The sequence below is a fragment of the Mesocricetus auratus genome, unplaced genomic scaffold, assembly GCF_017639785.1.
Source record: "Mesocricetus auratus isolate SY011 unplaced genomic scaffold, BCM_Maur_2.0 Super-Scaffold_100028, whole genome shotgun sequence".
Taxonomy (NCBI): domain Eukaryota; kingdom Metazoa; phylum Chordata; class Mammalia; order Rodentia; family Cricetidae; genus Mesocricetus; species Mesocricetus auratus.
Genome location: NW_024429209.1, coordinates 11,026,325 through 11,048,424, shown reverse-complemented (window position 1 = coordinate 11,048,424; position 22,100 = coordinate 11,026,325). Strand labels below are relative to the sequence as shown.

Genomic DNA, 22,100 nt, shown 5'->3' with positions numbered 1-22,100 from the left:
CAGGGAGCCTTGGGAGAAAGACCATGATCAAAACCAACGTAGACATCTTTAGAGGCAGGTGAACAGTGAGCGCTGGCCCTCCCAGGAATCTAACCTATTACTAAGCATCTTTCCAGGCCGTGGCCCAACACTCTAGGAGACAATATAAAAAGAAACAGCATTGGGCTTGAGAGATGCCTCTGGGGTTAAGAGTATGTCCTGTTCTCCCTGAGGATTCGAGTTTGGCTGCCAGGATCCATGTTGGGAGGTGTATAAAACTGCCTGTAACTACAGTAGCAGGGGATCCAGCACCCTCTTCTCCACGAGCACCTACACACATGTGTCATACACACTCACATGCACAGAAGTAATCCTAAAAAGAAGCATTGCTTGCGGGGGTCATATAGAGAGGAACTGTCTACCCCTGTCTGGAACTCTTCCATTAATTAACCAGGACCTCGAGTGTCTCTCTGGTCCTTCCAGCCTTCTAGTTTTCTCTGGTTTGGTCCCCACCTCCTCCCAGCTTCTTTTCTGCCATTCCTCTCGATTCTCTCTTGGCTACTCTGTAGAACTTTTCAGCTGCCTCTTGCTACTGTCACTGCTGTCACAGATGCCATCACTGAGCTCTGCTACCTCTCTCCTGCCTCCTCCCACTGTAGTTGCCATGACAACTCCAGTTCCTGGCTCCTGTCACCCCCACACCACTGCCCCCTCTGTGGTTCCGCCCCTGCTGCTCCTCTGTTGCCTGCTGTCACTTACATCTTTGTGTTACCAGCGTGGTGTGCTCTAATGGTAGGTATCAAAGTAAACAAGAGAAGGCCTCTGTGGATTGAAGAGAAGGCTCAGCAGTTAAGAGAAACAGCTGTTCTTGCAAGAGGACAGGAGTTTGGGTCCCAGCACTCACAAGCCTGCTCACTCTGCTGCCCTCCTCTGGCCCTGCCAGGAACTGCATGAATGTGGTGCATAGATAACGATGCAGGCAAAACAACAGAATTTAAAAAAGAACAATCAAGAGAAGCCTAACTGGGCCCAAGGCTGCAAAACCAGAAGGAAAGACACAGGAAGACAGCATGTGGAGTTTCAGCCTGTTTAAAACCCTGAAAAGGGTGTTCTTACTGCGGGCCCTATGACAGTGAGACAGCGAAGATGCCTGTTTACCACTTTTCTGTTTACATCATTGACAACAGCTGCCCTGATAGGTCACTGGGGCCAGCCCCTCCCCCTGGCCTAGGGGGAAACTGTTACAGAGGAAGTTCAGCATGAACTCTTGAACAGAATTGTGTCTGGAGTGACAGCTTCAGGAGCTGGAGTTGTGGTAAGATAGCACACACACACTCACACACACTCACACACACTCACACACATTCACATACATACTCACACATGCACTCACACACGTTCACACACACTCACACTCACATATACTCACACACACACTCACACACACATGCACACACACTCACACACACACACACACACACACACACGCACGATGTTAAAAGCACAGGCAACAAAAGCAAGAATTGACAAATGAGATAATCTCATGCTCAAAGCTCCTCACTGCTCTGATAGGCTCATCACTGGTCTTTGCTGACTGGTGACTGTGATTTTGGGTTTTGGTGTGGTTCAACCTTTTCTGCCACCATTCAATGGGTGAATTCTTCAGACGTGCAATCCCAGCATCCAGGACGCTGAGACAGGTGGACTGTGAGCTCCATGCCACCCTGGACTACACAGCAAGATCTTGTCTACAAAGTAAAACAAAAAACTAAAGCAAAACAAGAAAACAACAAAAGTCCCAAATGGTGAAATATATTTAAAGCTATAGAAAATATTTAATATGTTAATTACATTGAAACTATTCACAGAATTAGGGCCTGGAGAGATGTCTCAGAACAACACAGAGGACCTGAGCTCAGTTTCCAACATCCATGTCAGCTGACTCACAAGTCCCTTTAGTTCCAGCTCCAAGGGCTCAGATGCCCTCTTCTGGCCTCCATAGGCACTGCACCTATGTGGTGCTCATAAACAAATGCAAGCATCAGACCCCCAGGAAGCCAAGTTACAGGGGATTGTGAGCTGCTTTGTGGGTGCTGGGAACCAAACCCAGGTCCTCTGCAAAGCAGTGTGTGGTGTGAATGAGAATGTACTCTCTGGATTATGTATCTGAAGACTTGGTCGCCCATTGCTGGTGTTGTTTGGGATGTTTTGGGGAGGTATGGCCTTGATGAAGCAAGTGTGTCACTGCTCAGAACAGCAGACTTGGAGAGTTTGTGGCCTCATCCTGCTACCAGCTATCTTTGTCTGCTTGAGGACCATGACTGAAGATGTGATCTTTCAGCTTCTTGGTGCTCCCACATGCCTGCAGCTGGCTGCCATTCCTTCCTGTCATGGACTCCTATCTCTCTGGAGCCATAACTCAAAATAAACTACATCTTCCATAAGTTGCCTTTGGCCATGGTGTTTTATCACAGCTACAGAGGATATATATATTACTCATCGCTGAGCCATCACTCCAGCTGCCAAGTCTAGGTGTTACATTTGTGTGCCAATACTTATGTCTGATCTCTCTTGGATGAGAAATTTTCCCCTGGCATGAAGCCCACAGGGACACTGTCAGGATGACGCTATCAATGGAGAAATGAATAGGACGGCACTTTACAAAGACATCCCACGGTGCTGCAGAGAAACAGACTCACAGACCTTTCACTCCCACAGCCACCCAGGCTTCTGAGTGTGTTGCAGAAGGGACTCAGGTGGGGGTGCACGTTGTCCTAGCAGCAAGAAGAAAAGCAGCAACCAGGCACAAGGTCCTGTGTGTACCCACCTTAAGATCTGAGATAGATCTGACCCAATTGGAGGCAGGAGCAAAGTCCCAATCACTGACGTTTATTCCTCTCAACTTGCCCTGTGTGCAGACGCTCCCCTCTCCTTGGGACTGAGAACAGAGCATCCCCAGCCAAAGGATTATCAGCGCCTCTCACTGAGAACATCGTCAGAGGTAGGCAAAGATCAGAGTCTGGGAGTGTAAGTGAGCCTATGGACACTGATTTGGGGATTGCTTTAACCAGTGGTTCTCAATCTTCCTAATGTTGCAACCCTTAAGTGTAGCTCCTCACGTTGTGGTGACCTCCCGCCATGAAATTATTACATTACAACTTCATAAATATTTTTGCTCCTGTCATGAATCATAATGTAAATATGTGACATGCAGGATGGTAAAGGGGTCAAGACCCACAGGCAGAGAAACAGGAGGGTTTCTTGGTGTTCCAATAGGATGGAATACCCACGGTAGGATGAGATCTTAGTCTATTTTATTAACATAAAACTCAACGAAGTTGGTAAATGTGCCATGTCCATGTAAGAGAAAGACCTTTTGTTAAAAGTCCCTCGCTGAACTATTTAGAAATGAGAACAATGGATCAGATCGACTCTTTCGTTGTGACATCTCCATACACACATAAAACTCTACTTTGCTCCTTTTAGTTTTGAGACATGGTCTCACTGCAGCTCTGGCTGTCCTGAAACTCCCTATATAGACCAGGCTGTCCTCGAACTCACAGAGATCTGCTTGTCTCTGCTTCTTGAGTGCTAGGATTAAAGGCGTGCACTAGCATGCCCAGCTGTAATTTTTTTAATATTTAAATTCTGCAATAGTCTATATGTAGATTTTGTAAGTCCCAAGTCGTAGTTTGAATTATCTTTTAATCAAGGAAAGGAAGAACATACGATAAACATTTTCTTTAGCAGAGGGAAAAAGTGAGGCACTTCATAGCTATTGTTTGGCCAAGGTGGAGGTCAGATGCTATCGAGTGGAGGGGGAGGCTTCTAACTAGAAGACTGAATGTTAAAAAAAAACCGTAAGTGTGTCCCCTTGGTTCACACCTTTTTTTCCCAACTGATATGTTTGATCTCCAGCAGCCCTGGGAAGAAAAAAAAAAGAGTCTCCAGACACTTCCGGTCAGCATCATGAGGCCCTCTCTGCTCCCGATTGTGGTGTTCCTCTGCATGCTGCTGTTGCCTGCCCGGGGAGGGAAGAAGACATATTCTCGTAGGTAGTGAGGATGCCCTGAGAGCCAGGGCCAGGCAGGTGCTCACTTTGGAACAAGCGAGTGGGTGTCATGTGAACCAGGGTCGGGGCTGTGCTCACTTCCCGACAAGGCAGTGGGTGTTGTGCTGGCATTTTGATCCAGGTGCTCCTTCCCAGACCAGCTGTTGCAGAATGTGAGAAATCCTCCGTCTGGGAAACTTCCCAAACAACAGCATTCATAATACACCCGAGCAGTGAAGAGAATATTTCCCAGTCCCTCTGAGGATCGAGAGCCAATACAGAACTCCCCCCTCCAAACTTACAGAAGTTCTGTGGTTCCTTTCATGAGAACCAAATGGGTATTTATTAAAGAAACTCGAGAGTACATACATCTTTTAGAAAGCGAAAAAGCGCCAGAGACCTTAGTGGAGGATCAGTGGAGGAAGCAGATCGAGACCTGAGGACTTGGAGAGAGGCGACTGAAGAGGTTCAGTGGGTAAAGCATGGTCAGGAAAGCCTGAGGACCAGGGTTTGAACCTTGGAACCCACATAAATACGGAAGAAGGGAGCCAATGCTACAGAACTGTGGCCTGTCCTCCACGTGTGTCATGGAACAGTCAGACAGGAAGGAATACAGAGAAAACCTGGTTCAAGCCAGGCACGATTGAGCATGCCTGTAATCCCAGCACTTGGGAGGTGGAAGCAGGAGTTTGGGGGCATCTTTAGCTTTATGTGAGCTCAAGGATAGCCTAGGCTACATGAGAGCCAAACTCAAAAACAAAACTGAACTGAAGGCGAGGATGTAATCATTTCACTATACCCGAGATAAACGATAAATGGGTGTTTATTGGGGACCAATTACACAGAAAAATACTAACAACCATGGGATCGCTTCTCTGCCCTTCCTACGGATCCTCTGACCCACCAAAAAGAAAGAGCAAAGGAAAGCCATGCCTCAAACTTCCCCCTTTCCACTTCTGTCTGCCTGATGCCACGCCCAACGGGGTGTGGCCACCTTTACAAGTTCACTGCAAGACTGCTACACAAAACCAGAAAGCTTATTCAGACTCTGTCTACCTGAGACAGGTATTGTGATGAAGGCAGTAGATATCTCAGACTTTATCACTTGTTAAAGCAATCTATATTTCATAAATGGGCACATGCATGTTGGGATATACAGAATCTGTTAAGTCCTATGGCAGCTGAGGTAATGAATTCAGTGGAGAGCCTGTGAAATCAGGACCAAACAGATGACATCACGGTGAGGGAACACAGAAGATAGACACCATGACGGGGATATGAGACCCTGACTCTGGGAGGAAGCTCAGACCTCAGAAAGGGCTTGTCTTACAATGTCTGCCTGTGGGACTCTATTAGCCTCTTGTCATTTCATTTCCATTTCAGAGGGAGAGCTGTTACTTGAGGAGTGCTGGGGACAGCCAAAAGCTAATGATTGTACCAAGAGGTGTTCTCGAACTTTCAAATGTATACACAGAAATCACACATGCTGCTGGACCTACTGTGGTAACATCTGTGCAGAAAATGGGGTGAGCTGCAGATGTGTGTGGTGGCCATTGTCTTCACTGATGCCACCCTCTGCCTCAGACTGTTATTTCTCAACAGAAGACAAAGTCTGCCAAATCTGAGACACACAAGACACACACACAGACAAACACACACAGAGACCCACACACACACACACACACACACACACAGACACACAAAGACACACACACAGACCCCCACACACAGAGACCCACTCACAGACACACACACACAGACCCACACACAGACAAACACACACACAGAGACCCACACACAGACACACACACACAGACCCACACACAGACAAACACACACACACACACACATAGACCCACACAGAGACAAACACTCACAGAGACCCACACACAGACAAACACTCACGCATACAGAGAGACCCACACACAAACACTCACACACACATAACGACCCACACACAGACAAACACTCACACATAGAGACCCACACACAGACAAACACTCACACACACACACACACAGACCCACACAGACAAACATTCACACACATACAGAGACCCACATACAAACATACACACAGAGACCCACACACAGACAAACACACACACAGAGACCCATACACAGACAAACACTCACACACACAGAGACCCTGACACAGAGAAGTACTCATACATAGAGACCCACACACAAACACTCACACATACACAGATTCCCACATACAGACAAACACACACACAGAGACCCATACACAAACACTCACACACACATAGAGACCCACACACAGGCAAATACTCACACACACACAGAGACCCACACACAGACAAGCACTCACATACATACAGAAAGGCAGACACAGACATATATAGATATAGCTAGACACACCCAGACACACACAGACATACATAGACTCATCCACATACGCCTCCCATAGACATGTATAGATAATACAATAGACAGACAGACAGACATATTAATTATGTACTACATAGACTTACATAAACATATCCACACACCCAAACCTGTATAGACAAACACATAGACACATACACACAGACATACACTTACACCACTCACCCTACAGACAGAACCACACACACACACACAAACACACACAGATACATATACACCATACACACAGGATCACACTCAGACAAAGACCAACATACAAGTAGGCAGACACATAGACAGCCATACAATATACACACACAGACACACACACACACACGTGGAGGGAGGGAGGGAAGGAGGGAGAGAGGGAGGGAAAAAGAGGAAGGGGAAGGGCTGGGGAAAGGGAGAGAAAGAGCTAGAAAGAAATGTTCTCCAAACAGGGAAAGCAATTTGATGGTACATCACAGTTTTTTTTGTGTGTGTTTTTGTTGTCATTGTTGTTTTGGAGGGGGTCTCTCTGTGTAGCCCTGACTGTCCTGCAACTCAAGACGATTATCAGGCTGGCCTCAAGCTCACAGAGATCTGCCTGCCTCTGCCTCCCAAGTGCTAGGGTGAAGGCGTGCCTCTTTTAAATACCTATTTCCCAATCGGTCTGCATTTGTAATCGTTGACTCCATCAATAGACTTCTCTGGGGTTACACTGGGCTCAGCCAGATTTCTCAGTGTCTGGAAGTGGACAGGTTATGGTGCTGGTTATAGGATGTGTCAGCCAGTGGGAACCAGATTACAGCTTGAGGATGAACGCTTGTTTGTCAGAAACCTGTTTCTCTCAGAGTCTAAACTTTCTCTTTTTACAGAAGTTTTTTGAGAGAAAGAAATGAGCCTGCCTTCTCTCTGGCCCAGCCTCACGAGAGTTCGCGGATGGTTAGACTTCAGAGAGAGGCTGCACACTTACGATTGGAAACACTGTGTTTATGGTGGGTAAGGTCAACATACTGGAAAAATAAACCACTTGCTCACAGTTGGCTTCAGTGATCCATTCCTTTCCTCTCTTCACATCTCTCCACTCTTCTCCCTGAACATCTTGCTTTAAAATTATTTATTCTTTTACAATTTCACATCATATATGATATTATTTGATCAAAGTCCCCTTACTACTGACTTACAAACTCTCCATTCCCATCAAAACCCTTCTTTCAAAGTCCTTCTCTTACTCTTTGATTTTTGAGACAGGGTTTCTCTGTATAGCTTTGAGCCTGTCCTGGAACTCACTGTGTAGACCACGTTGACCTGAAACTCACAGAGACTCACCTGCCTCTGCCTCCTGAGTTGTGGGATCAAAGGTGTTCACCACCACAATAGGTTCCTCTCCTACTCTTGATTGTACTATAATAAATCCTAATTGTAGGAATTTTACCACATTATGTGACTTAGAATTCACAATCTACTCTTATGGACTTTCTCGGGTACCATTTTCATGTGAGGAATTGGCAAGTAACCCATTTAATTTCATTTTTTGAAAGAGAAGTTCTTTCATAATATTTTTGGTTATATGGAGGTAATTCTTTATGCTACATTAAACGAAGTAAATAAATGTATGAGTACCTATAGCAGGATCCAGGTTTCTAACAAACGGGGAGACATCTACAAGGAAACCTTCATCAAAGCAAGATACATCCCCAGTGACAGCAGCCTCAGGCTGCTCCCAGAACCAGGCTGACCTGCATAGGCCTATGTCGTGATATCTTACTTGTACAAATAAAGCCTATCTGAAGATGAGAGCGTGGAGCTTGGCACTAACAACCCTTGAGGTCTGGAGATCTGTACAGACAGACAGGAAGTGAGATGGCTGGGCACAGACAGGATGTGAGATGGCTGGCACAGACAGGAAGTGAGATGTCTGGCAAAGACAGGAAGTGAGATGGCTGGCCACTGACAGGAAGTGAGATGGCTGGGCACAGACAGGATGTGAGATGGCTGGGCACAGACAGGATGTGAGATGGCTGGGCACAGACAGGAAGTGAGATGGCTGGGCACAGACAGGAAGTGAGATGGCTGGCACAGACAGGAAGTGAGATGGCTGGGCACAGACAGGAAGTGAGATGGCTGGCACAGACAGGATAAGAGCAGGAAGAAACAGGAACTGGCTCTCTTATCCACTGAGAGGCTAAGGAGGTAAAGGTGGCTTTGGCTTGCTCCTTCTCTCTGATCTCAGCATTTTCCTCTAAATCTGACTCCAGATTTAGACCAATTAAGAACACATTTTACAGTCCTAATTATTAGTCTGTGGACCTAGACTTCTTGATGTCCTATACAGATACTTCCTATAGTCCTCCAGCACAGAATGCTACACACCTTGCCCCAAGGCCACAACTTCAGACTGAGCCTTTAAACCTACCTTGGACACCAGGGAGACACTGTAAATTAAGGATCCAGGACAGCCTGGGTGACTCTCTTCAAACTTGCTTCAGGACCTGGTCAACCCCAAGACCAAAGCTTCAGGCTTGTGCTAGGCCAGTCACACCCAACCCCATTAGTTGGCCGAGTTGGCTTCTAAACTCCAGGCTCTAGACCACTGTTAATACCAGGTTGTTGTTATTCTAGGCCTAAAGGCCACACCAGCATGAGGCTGACCCTCCCACCTCTGGTCCCAGTGTCTAGGCTTGTCTGCATCCAAACAGATTGCAGGCCCACCCGGCTGTAAGCTATGTTGTGGCTGCAGGTTTCGATCATATCTCATGAAATGTCAGAAGCCATGGCTTTAAATACCAGTTGGGCACCTGCACATACTCAACCCATATCCCAGTAGACGCAAGTCTCATGTCTATCTCTAGACCTGAGAGCTGAACCCAGGCTCCACAGATACACTTATGTGTTTTAGGTCCAGGCTGACTCCAAAGAGCCCAGTGTTCAGGCTGGGTATTGCCTCTAGACTCTCATCTGAACACGTAGCATTCAGGCCAGCACCAGGGGACACGGCTGCAAGTGATACCCAATGATTCCAGGTTCCAGGCGAGTGCAGCATGAGCCTACCCTACCTTATGTTGAGTAGATGCAAAACTCCAGACAAAATACTAACAAAGCAACTCTCACATGCAAAAAGGACCACTCATCATCATGAGGTTGGCACAGCCCACACATGGAAATCTCTAAATGTTACATAAGGTCAAATTTATATGATCATCTTTCAGAAATAAAGCAAAACAAAACTTAGACAAATGCTTAGTTAGGGTTACTATTGCTGTGATGAAACACCATGACAAAGAGCAAGTTGGGATGGAAAGGCTTACACCCTTTTCATCATCAAAGGAACTCAGGACAGGAACTCACACAAGCCAGGAACCTGGAGCCAGGGGCTGACACAGAGGCCATGGAGGAAGGCTGCTTGCTGGCCTGTTTCTCATGGCGTGCTCTGCCTGCTTTCTTGTAGAACCCAGGACCATCAGTGCAAGGGTGTCTCACCCACAGTGGACTGGGTCCTGACACATCAATCAGTAATTAGGAACATGTGTTACTGCCTGATCTTAAGGAGCTTGTGTCAAGCTGACACAAAATGAGCCATCACAATGACAAATTCACATGCAGGGAACTGGACAGATGGCTCAGCCATTGAGAGTGTGGACTGCTTTGCAGAGGACCTGAGATTGGTTCTTAGCACAGGTTAGCTCACAAATTCCTATAATCCACATAGTTAAAGCAAAATGGTGGGGGTAGGAATGGAGATGGGGAAACTGTGGTGGATATGTATTGAAAACAAACAACAGATCCAAAGTGCATTGGATCACTCTACACCCACACCCAACGTGACACCCATGGTACAGTTTTAGTGGATCACAAAACAAAGTGACAAGAAAGTGGAAGGTAACTTGAGGATGCATATGACTATGACAGGGTTGTGGGGACAGATGGAAATCAGAGAGGATGCCTGGGGTGGGGGTTGAGTGAGACCAGTACATATTATTACATGTATGATATTGCCAAAGATAAATTAAAATGAAAAACTGAACATGATTTTTCTGAGGAAAAAAAGCAAAAACAGATGCTCAACCAACTTTGGGATCTGGGGTCAAATTTGAGTCATCAAGCTTTTTACAAGAAGGGTTATCTAACCCGCCCATGAGGGTTGGATGTCATTGCCAATTTGACCATGTTGAGAACTGACCAGCAGATTAGGGAAGCACACTTCTGGGGAATTTTTGATGCCATTTCCAGAGACAAGTCTTGAGGCCCGGGGCTTAATGAATGGATCCAACCCTTGATTTGAATAGCATATTGGCTTTTTAGGATGGAGTAAAGGCATTAGGGTAAGTCATACTGGATGAAGTCATCACTGGCAGTGCAGTGTGCACTTCGAGGTATCCTGCTCTGTCCTTTCTTGGAGTAAGCACAATTGCCTCCTTATCACCATGATGTAACTGCTCTTCTTACTGTATCCTCCTGACCATGGTAGACATCACTGAAACTGTGAACCAAAACCAATGTAACATGATAATCCAAGGTATCCAGAAGTGTAGATGGGTTTTTATTTGGGCTGCCAGATCACAAAAAATGACACAGAGAGCTATTATTAACAATGAAAAGCTCAACCTATGGATTAGGCTTGTCCCACCAGCTCTTGTAGTGTAAATTAACCCATTTGTAGTAATCTCAGTGTGGCCTTCAGACTTTTTGCCTCTCCTCCAGCTTGTACCTCCTATCTCCTCTCCATAACCTCGTATCCTTCCCTTGTCTCCATTCCATCTCCTCTTCCTTCCTCTTTCTGGCTGGAAGTTCCACATAACCTCTTCCTGCCTAGCTATTGACCACTTCATTCTTTATTAAACCCATCAGAAGGCGCGGTGGCAGAGACACACCTTCACAGTGTACAAAAGATTATTCCTAACACAGAAGCACAGTCACTCACTGCCCACCAGCCTCTAAAGTCCACACGGGTTGATTATTGTCTTTTCCCTAGAGCGCCCTCGTCAAAATTCTAAAGAAATGTGAGGTCCCCAGGGCCCTGTGATGTTCATGAAGTTAGATCATAGGCTTTGACTTGATATATGAGGCTTTCTCTTTTGTTTTGTCCTTCATTAAATGGCCCAGAATAAAACCATTGTCTGTTGCCCCTGCTCATGGTCTGGTTGTACGAATTGTCTCTATAGTTGATGCCACGTACCAAGTGTCTACTGCTGAGATTTGCATGTATCCTCCAAAGGCCTATGTGCCTCAGTGCTACTGGAAAGTGTTGGGAACATCTTTTCTTTTCCTTTTTAACGTTTGTATCAATTTTGCATACCAACCATAATTACCCTTCTCTCCCCTCCTCTGCCCCCCCACCTCCCTCCCACCCCACCTCTCATCCTGTCCTCAGAAAGGGAAAGGCCTCCATGGGTCATCAACAAAGCCTCGCACATCAAGTTGAGGCAGGACCAAGGCCGTCACCCCTAATGCTGAGAACATTTATGCCTAGGTCCCAGGGAGAGATCCTTAGGCATATGAGTCTTGTCACTGAAAGTGACTGTTCTCTCTCTCCATTTATCTCTCTCCCTCCCTTCTCCGTCCCTCCCTGCTTCCCTCCTTCTCTCCCTCCCTTTGCCTCCCTCTCCCTCCCTTCCTCCCTCCTTTCCTCCCTCTCCCTCCTTCCCCCCCCATCTGTTCCACCAGTGCTCTCCTCCCTCCCTTTCCTGGTTCCTGATTTGTGTTCCTGTTATGATGTTCCACTCTTGTGATGTGACACCCCTCCCTAGTCTTGGACTCTATCTTGTATTTGTGAACACAGCCTCTCTAGGTTCACTGCCTTAGGTTGCTGTTGTAAAGCCAAGCTAACTAACACACACATGAATGACTGCTGAATATTGGATTGAGCACTAGGATTATTTCAGGAAAGTTTTGATTACACAGAGCAGGAGGGAGTTTGCACCCCTGGTAGTTAATGTCTACTACCAATAGCATATGGGCAAGTGACTTATCCATCCTGTGCCAAGTCATTTTCTGCAATGCCAACACAAGCCACCCATCCCTCTTTCTGATGTGCCTCTAGATGTAAAGAAGAGCCTAAAGGAGGGTGGTTTGCGGTTGGGGGAGAATATTCAGTTAATGAAATCACACAAGTCTCAGACCCCAACCCAGGCCCCACTGCTGGTGTGTCCATATGCATCAGTGACAAATGGGAGAAACTTTGATGTAGGCATGTGGAAGAGAACTTCTGTGTTCAGGAGATGGAGAGAACTGAGCCAAAATAGTGCAGAAGGAACACCCTCCTCCAGCCCATCAGCCCCACTCAGTCTCTCCCAGGCCTAATCATAGCCCTGACTTCCCTGGACCACTGTCTTCACTGTAGAACCCCAATCCTGGAAGAGTTTAAAGGGCAGAGTGGGAGTGAGCAGAGCCAAGTCGAGGGCCTCCTACTCTCTGTGCTATTTTATTTTAATCTCTACCTGTTTGATGCTTGTAGGTTTTTCTGTCCCCAAAGGCAAGGAATGCTCTCTTGGGCATTGTGGCATGTTGCACATGAACGACTTGTTGTGGGAGGTTTGGTTTTGTGTGCTGGAGCCTCTTGGAATTGGAGTGGGTGCACGGGCGGAGAGGAGAAACCAGAGACACACTGCTAATGAGAGAGAGAGAGAGACAGAGAGACAGAGACAGAGACAGAGAGACAGAGAGACAGGGAGACAGAGACAGAGAGACAGAGACAGAGACAGAGAGACAGAGAGACAGAGACAGAGACATACAGAGAGAGACAGAGAGACAGAGACAGAGACATACAGAGAGAGAAAAAGAGACACAGAGACAGAGACAGAAACAGAAACAGAAACAGAGGAGATACTGACTCTTTTGAGGCTTTCACTGTTCACTAACTGCCCCAGCCTGTAGGGTCCATCAACAGGGCCTAGGGGATGGAATGAGAATGGGGAGACAAGAGATGGGAGAGACGGAGACACGACAGGATTCTGATCAAATCTCGTTTATTAAAAATATCAACAGGGCTTAAGTAGGGCAGGTAGCAGAAGGGCGGGGGAGCAGAAGTTCTCCTTGGCAGGGTATGTTCCAAGGACACAAATCTGCAACTGGGGAAGTCTGGACTGCAGGCCTTGAAAATATGCTGTACAGGAAGATAAGCAGGAACAGAGAAATAGAAACTTAACTGTTAGTCTCTAAGAATACAGTAGGAATATTAAGATGGCTTCTATTTTGCTATCCTTATTTAGGGCCCTCCACAACTAACAGTTTCACGACATTTATTCTTGTTTGTTTATGAATGGCCATGGGGGAAATGGATGAGGCGTGTATGGTAGGAGCCATATCACCTTCAAACGAGCTGGTGGAGAAGGACTGATCCTCTGGAGGGGGAGTTGCAGGGGAAGAATCATTTGATTATCCAACAGGTTCATTCATACATTCCAGCACGGTGCTGAGCAGCATATGTTATTTGCTTGGCAGTCTTGGTCAGCTTCACAGTGGTGCTTACACTGATCCGATTTTGATGTCCTCTCACACACCCTGATAACAGGCTGAACTTGTGTTACTGGAAAGAGCAGCAAGAAGAGGACAGTGAGAAGATGGCTGCCCAGAGAGAATCCCTCCCAGGCTGAGAGTTCTCTCTGTGTGCTGAGGTCCCACTCACAGCACTCCTGCATTTTCCAGGCACCTGTCTTTGTGGCTCTCACCGAGTCCTGGTGATCAGTTGTGTTTTAAATCCCATGTCCTGTGCTAATCTCATCACCTGCTCCACAGCTGTCAGCATCTGTGTGTCCTGGTTTTCCTCTTACCTGCATCAGGACCAGTCTCTCCTGGTAGACAGAGCTGTGATCACATCACCTCCCTGAAATGTATACTCTTGCTCAGCCCATGGAAACCTGAGACGGTTCTCAGACCCTCTCACTCTCCAGAACTGGAGGATCCATGAGGGTGACAGAGCAGCCCCTGGCCTCTTTCTGCTTCCTTTGCCGTCAATCTTCCCAGTGTCCTGTCCCTTTCATAGTTTATCTTTTATTGCCACCCCTGCCTCAGGCAGCAACTTCGTCCTACCTCCCTCCTGTTCAGTGTCTTTGGTCTCTGCACCTATGCCCATGTCTATACCCCCATGAGCATCTCTGCACACTCACCCTTCCCAAATATGCATCAATCAAGAACTAGTGTCTTGTTTGCCCATTGGATTTTTAGCCTTGGGGCCCCTTTCTGCACATTAGGGATCATTTGCCTCTGGATCTTTGGAACAAAGTGGGGAAAACTGCAGGTTCACTCTCCACCTTATCACTATGTCTAGCTCTGGGAGCCAGAGCCGAGGTTCTGAGATCACTAGGAGCCCGGACAGTGCTTTCTAAGAGCAGGGCATGAAGTGGAGTCTCTTCTCTGCCCGTTCTCAGTCCCTGCTTCCCCTGCTGCCCTCCTCATCCAATCACCTTACCTAAGTATTGTCTCCGTTTCTGGCCGATCCCTCCCTGAGCCAGTGACGACAGCAACAGCAGAGCAAGGATGAGCATTGCAGGCCTGGACAACATGGCTCCAAGCTGAGGTGCCCAGGAGCTGAGATCTGGTCTGGATGGCAGACTTTGCCTTAGCAGGATGAGGGCTCACTGCTGCCTCTGCTGGCCAAGCCAGGGCAGAGCAACAACCGACCTACTTTCCCTCTACTTGCCCCCTGGTCTGTTATGTGCAGTCTCAGAAGATGCCCCTTTCCAACTATCAGCACTCTCTTCTTGCTAACCTAATTTTCATTATTGTGAAATGTACAATTCAGGGCTCAGAAGATGGCTCAGTGGGTAAAGTGTCTGCATGAAAACGTTGTCCTGGAGGTGCATATCTGTAAGCCAGAACCGGGAGTGATGGTAGAGCAGGAGACCCCAGGGTCTTGCTGGGCTACCTGGAGGGGAAAATGAGTGCTAAGTGTGGCGAGAGTCTGTGATGTCTGCTGGTATTCTCCATAAGCGCAAGTGTACACATATATGTACACATGTGCATACACTGCACACATGAAGAGAAATAGACAATTTATTTTTGCCTTTTAATTATAGAACATTTTACAGAATGAAGAAGAAAGTATAATTAACAAGACTGTACATTTTATAAAAGGTGCACATATTTATTTGGTTGTGTGTGTGTGTGTGTGTGTGTGTGTATTGTGTCTGTGCACCACACATGACCCCAGGACATCAGATCCTCCAGAACTAGAGCTGTAAGCAGTTGTGAACTACCTAATACAGTGCTGGATCTGAACCTGTGTCGTCTCCAAGAGCAGCAAGTACTTGTGAGCACTGATCCACCTCTCCAGCCATGATTCGCCCTTTTCTGTGTTATCCTTGCTCCTTTTCCCAGAGTTGCCTTTGGATCAGTCATTTTTGTTACCTTTCTCCCACTTTTTTCTTACTTAATCACGTAACTATTTCAGGAAGTGCCTTTCCATGATTGCCCTGCTTCGTTTCAATCACTCATACTGTCAAGCATTTGTTCTAATTCACGCTGTTCTGCAAAGTAGTGAATGAAGACTGTGGGAGGGGGTCTGTGAGAAACAGACAAGGAAGGGTTGAGCTCAGGCTGAGGAGGCCCAAGGAAGGGCTAACTCTCCACATACCCAGCTCCATCTACAGCACCGTGACTTTTGTTCGTAGATCCTTGGCTTTTTAAACATCTTTTCTTTATCCTCTGACAACTTCATACCTGTATATGGTGTGTATGGATCCCATTGTAAACAACTCTCTCCTTCCACAGTTTCTGAATTCTCAGCCCCCAATATATCCACCTCTGTGTTTCCCTCCCTCCTTCTCTCCTGCCTCCCCCTCTCTCTCTTCATTCATCTCTCTCTCTGTGTGTGTGTGCCTGTGTCTCTCTGTCTCTGTCTCTCTCTGTGTCCCTCTGTCTGTCTGTCTGTCTGTCTGTCTGTCTGTCTCTCTCTGTCTCTGTCTCTGTCTCTCTCTCTCTTTCTCTCCTAACCAGGGAAGCTCTGGTGAGGCCCCACCTCTTAAAGGTGGCAACTCTCTTAGCGTTGCTACTCTGGGGACAAAGATTCCAGCACAGGAACCTTGGAGAACAAACTGCAATCCATAGCAGGTACTATTTTCCTCCTCGTCAATTTCCCTTCAGTGTGTTCCTACACTGCTGTACTTGGTTTTCCAAACCCAGGTCTCTGTCTTTGTACTGGTGGTCATCAAGTAGAGGAATTCCTGATATTTCTCTGTCTCTTCACTGTATTTTGTACTTTAAAAACTACACAATCTAAGGAGTGTGTTATTTTCCTTAGAGGAAGCAATGTTTTCTAAAGGGAATCAATTTGTAAAGGAAGGGTGTGTCTTGTGAGATGGGAAGCATCTGAGGGAAGCTGATGGCCAGGGAGGGTGTTGGCATATATGTGGGGGCCAGAGGGACAGGAGGGGCGGGATATAGAGCAAGCCAGCTGTCATTCTCCTTCTTGCCCAGCTTGCCTTCATTTCTTTTCTGCTTCCAGCAGCAGTGGATGAAGATTTGTTTTCCTGTGAACACCAAGTCTGCCATGAGGCTCCAGATCCTCCTCCTCCCTGTGTCCCTCCATGGGATGGTGGTGTTTCTGTTTGTTCTGGTAAGCTTCAAAATATGTGGTAACAATAGCAGTATGACAATGGGGGTGCTCTGTTCGCTCCTGGCTTCTCTCTCATAGCTGATGCAGGGCCCACATTTCTGAGTTTAGTTGCTGGCATGTACCGTGGAGAGAACTCTCAAAAGTTGTCCTCTGACCTCCACATGTGTGTGCCATGGCGTCCACATGCCTACACCCACATGCATATACCCCTGACCATCACATGTGTGCCATGGAACCTGCATGCCCCCCCACACACTACAAAACTTTGAAAATCAGAGCTATCGTTAAGCAGAGACATTTCAACTAGATTACATTGGATGCTTCCTCTCTAGTGTTCCTTCAAATCCCCTTTGCATTTCTGAAAGCAATACCAGGTGATTGGGAAGAGAGTAAAGCCTTTTCTGCAGCCCACAGAGCGAGGGGAAACACAGTTTTCCATCAGACCAGCTCAGTTAGAGTAACACCAGGTTTCTCTTTGAGCTCGTATTTCCAACATCTCTGTACTATAGCTGGGTGAGACATTGATAAGAACCTCAATGGTGTTATTAGTCACATCCATTTCATTTGAGAGCAGTTAGGGCCTGAAAAAATGGATAAAACAGATGAGCATCCCTTAATCTCATATATATATATATATATGTATCTATTCATCTGATAAGGAAGTGAGTGTAAGAGAATTAGCAGTGTCAGCCATAGACAGTTGAACCATCATCTCTAGTTGTCTGAAAGAGCAGCCTAAGTGCTCTTAATGGCTGCGTCTTCTCTCTGGTCCCTGATTCTTGTTTTTTATTTAAATTTTTGCATAAACTGGGCAGTGGTGGCACATCTCTTTAATCCCAGCTCACAGGAGTCACAGGCAGCGGGATCTCTGTGACTTTGAGTCCAGCCTGGGCTACAAAGAGAGTTCTGGGACAGTTGGGGCTATACAGAGAAACCCTGTCTCAAAACAAAACAAAACAGTTGAAATTAACATATTTTATTTGTACAGAAGGTAGCTTTTGACATGACATGTTCACACAGGTAGGAGAGATACCTCAATCACATTACCTCCCTCCTCCTTCCCAAGCTTCTCTCCTCCCTCCCACGGGGTCTCTTTTCCACAATAGGGCACTCCTACTTCCATGTCTCTAAAACAACTAGGTTCTGCATATGAGAGAAAACAGATGTCACTTGTCCTTGTTTCTGAGTCTGACTTCTGTTGTTTAATGGGATGTCTGCCTCCAACAATTTTTCCTTAAATGATGAAATTTTATTCTTTTCTGTGGATGAATAATATCCCATCATGTGTATACTTACACTTTTCTGTAGTTGTGATAAAACACCATGGCCAAAGACAACTTATGGAAGATGTAGTTTATTTTGAGTTATGGCTCCAGAGAGATAGGAGTCCATGACAGGAAGGAATGGCAGCCAGCTGCAGGCATGTGGGAGCACCATGAAGCTGAAAGATCACATCTTCAGTCATGGTCCTCAAGCAGACAAAGATAGCTGGTAGCAGGATGAGGCCACAAACTCTCCAAGTCTGCTGTTCTGAGCAGTGACACACTTGCTTCATCAAGGCCATACCTCCCCAAAACATCCCAAACAACACCAGCAATGGGCGACCAAGTCTTCAGATACATAATCCAGAGAGTACATTCTCATTCACACCACACACTGCTTTGCAGAGGACCTGGGTTTGGTTCCCAGCACCCACAAAGCAGCTCACAATCCCCTGTAACTTGGCTTCCTGGGGGTCTGATGCTTGCATTTGTTTATGAGCACCACATAGGTGCAGTGCCTATGGAGGCCAGAAGAGGGCATCTGAGCCCTTGGAGCTGGAACTAAAGGGACTTGTGAGTCAGCTGACATGGATGTTGGAAACTGAGCTCAGGTCCTCTGTGTTGTTCTGAGACATCTCTCCAGGCCCTAATTCTGTGAATAGTTTTTTTTTTTTTTTGGTTTTACGAGACAGGGTTTCTCTATATTGTCCAGCCTAGCCTCGAACTCACAGAGATCCACCTGCCTCTGCCTCCCGAGTGCTGGGATTAAATGTGTGCGCCACCACCGCCGGCTGTGAATAGTTTTAATGTAATTCACATATTAAATATTTTCTATAGCTCTAACTGTATTTTACAGTTTAGGATTTTTTTTTTGTTGTCTTGTTTTGCTTTGGTTTTTTGATGTTGCTGTTTTAGTTTGTAGACAAGATCTTGTTGTGTAGTTCAGGCTGGCATCAAGCTCACAGTCCACCTGCCTCAGCCTCCTTGATGCTGAGATTGCACGTGTGTGCCACCAAGTCCACCTTTCTTTGCATATCTATTAAAATGTATTTATTTGTTTATGTTGTGTGTATGGGTGTCTTGTCTGTGTGCATGTCTGTGTGCCACTTTCATGCCTGGTGCCCGTGGAGACCAGAGAGGGCATTGGATGTCTGGGACTGGAGTTATATATGGTTGTGAGCTACCATGTGGTGCTGAGGATCAAACTAGAATTCTCTGGGAGAGCAGTCAGTGCTCGTAACCACTGAGCCTTCTCTCCAACGCATCTCTGCACATCGTGTGAGTGTGTGAGTGTGTGTGTGTGTGTGTGTGTGTGTGTGCTATCTTACCACAACTCCAGCTCCTGAAGCTGTCAACCAGACACAATTCTTTATGCTCATGCTGAACTTCCTCTGTAACTGTTTTCCTCAGGCCAAGGGGAGGGGCTGGCCCCAGTGGCCTATCAGGGCAGCTGTTGTCAATGATGTAAACAGAAAAGTGGCAAACACGCATCTTCACTGTCTCACTGTCACAGGGCCCGCAGTAAGAACACCCTTTTCAGGGTTTTAAACAGGCTGAAACAGTAACACCTAGTGACACCTCCACTCATGTAAAATGGATTTGGACACAATCTTCAGACTGTATGTTCTTGATAACTCTCTGAATGTTGTTTATTCTTTCTGTAGTGTTTACTTACATTTGAAAAGACTCTTGAAAACCCCAAAATGAATGAATGAATCATAGTGACAATCAGGTACTGTTTAACAGGAGAACTTATTTAGAATGTCAGTTCTAAGTCTTTGGTGTTGCCATCTTTAAGAAATATTTTGTTTCCATGGGCTAATAAAAAGCAGAAGTAGCTTGTGGGGACCTACCAGAATCTAGGGCCTGAGATAATCTAAGAAGGTCAATTCAGTGTGACAGTGTCGTCAATGATCAAAAAATCAACACATGTGGAATAGTTTTCTCTTTTATGTTGCATCAATACACAGAGAAAAATAGCTCCATGATTCTTGGTGACCTCTAAAGGGTGTGAATGTTGGGAAAATCCAAACCAGGGGGCAGGACCTGGGGACTGGGGCATAGGTAGTGTCAGAGGAAGTAGTTGTGTAGCAGACAGCCCTGGAACTATAGTCAAAGGGAGGGTCTATGTACCTGGAACAGCTGATTTGGGAAGGACATAAGGTTTCTGGTGAATAACTCCAGGAGGAGTCTGTAGGCAGAGGAAACACTGTTCTGGGCACCCTCATCCCCACCCCTACCCCATTCAAGAGAATGGTCTAACAGGAGGTTGTTTTGTGGTCTTCCAAGACTTCTCATGTAGCTAGAGTTGTCGATGATGATTTATGGTACAACCACGGGCACACACTGGTGATTTTACAGTTTAACTTTACACCCCATAGAGGAGAGAGGGACAGGCCATTAGTAGTCAAATGTGTAAAGACACAGACAGGGGCAGGATTGGGTTTTGCGCTTTAAGAGATGCCCATGTGTGGCTTCTCCTATGGGTGATAACTCACTGAGAACAGACATGGATGTCAGATTCTCTGGGGCTTGAAAAATCAGGTTGATCTGCAAGTGGAGAGGGGTGCCTGCCACCAGGATGCAGAAGTGGGGGTCCTCTAATGGGATTGCATGTGTGATATGAAAGGCACAGTGCCATTCCCTCTGTTTTCCCACAGTAAGCGTTTCCACGGTCTTTGTAAACTGCATGAAGGGGGAAAGTGCTTTGCAGACCGTACCTGACTCTTCCAGGTGCATGCAGACATTGCCACAGTCGGCATGACAGCAGCGATGAAACTCATCTCCACAGTCAGAGTGTATCTTGCAGGAGTGTTTGCACTGTGTGCTGGTTGGATGCTTCAGGCAGGGCTGCAGTTTGGGCCTTGTTAAAACTGAGAAGGAATACATAAACAGTGATTTTCCCAACCAAGAGCATTTCTCACTATTGCCAGTGCCCCAACAATCAGAGACCCCCCACTGCCCCTTCCTCTTCCTCTCCCTGCCCAATAGCCTAGTTGTTCTTTTGGGTTCTCAGAGGAAAGGACCCTGCACCTGCAACATTTTCCTCACTCCCGGAAGCCATCATAAGGTTGTCCCTACTGTCTGTGTGGAATTTAAACTCACAAACACAAGTCTATTTGTCAGAACAAAGAGTCCTAACAATTTTGGGCCCTGGGGCAGGAAAGCATGTGCCTTCTGGTGTTTGAGTTTTTGGTCCTTCATGTCCTGGTACGGTCTGTATACTAATCTCTTGTCAGAGGAGCAGCCCGGAGGGACTCCCTCCCAACCTTTGAGTTGTTCCTTTGTTCTACCCTTGTTCCCTTGGCTGTGCCAGAGCTTCCAAATTCAAGGCCTCTGTTGATTCTTTCCTTTATGTCCTGAACTACTGGAGTCTCCAGAAAGTTGTTGTCTATGCCTGCAGCCTAAAGTGTCTTTCCCAAGGTTTCCTCTAGGTCAAAGGTTCTCAACCTTCCCTTTAATATAGATCCTCATGTTGTGCTGACACCCAACCATAAAATTACTTTCATTGCTACCTCATAATTGTAATTGTGCTACTGCTATGAGTCATAAATACCTAATATGAGACCCCTGTGAAAAGGTTGTTGAGCCCTCAAAGGGGTCATGACCTGTAGGTTGAGAACCACTGCTCTAGGAATTTCAAAGCATTATGTTATTACAATAAACATTCCAAAGATGAATAATCCATTAAACAGAAGTAAGAATGACTACTAATAAATACATGAAAAAAAGTTGAGCATCTTTGGACATAGAGAAAATGCAAATGGATTCCTTCACACCCCAGCCAGAATGACAAACATCAATATAACAAATAAGAAATGCTGGCAAGAATGGGGAAGAAAGGGAGGGAGCCTTTAAAGCCATTTGGTGGGAATGGGGATTGGTCC

General features: G+C 46.3%; 1 protein-coding gene and 1 pseudogene across 1 annotated transcript; one reads left to right on the top strand and one right to left on the bottom strand.

The window, feature by feature from the left end:
* The first annotated feature begins 2,702 nt into the window (after positions 1-2,702).
* LOC121134503 (protein WFDC11-like) lies at positions 2,703-7,438 on the top strand. The gene is made up of 4 exons (XM_040732929.1): positions 2,703-2,980; positions 3,898-4,030; positions 5,414-5,556; positions 7,275-7,438. The coding sequence occupies exons 2-4, from the start codon at positions 3,949-3,951 to the stop codon at positions 7,296-7,298; spliced, it is 249 nt and encodes an 82-aa protein (XP_040588863.1). The 5' UTR covers positions 2,703-2,980; positions 3,898-3,948; the 3' UTR covers positions 7,299-7,438.
* Positions 7,439-13,580: 6,142 nt separating this feature from the next.
* LOC121134493 lies at positions 13,581-14,975 on the bottom strand (annotated as a pseudogene).
* Between the last annotated feature and the right edge of the window lie 7,125 nt (positions 14,976-22,100).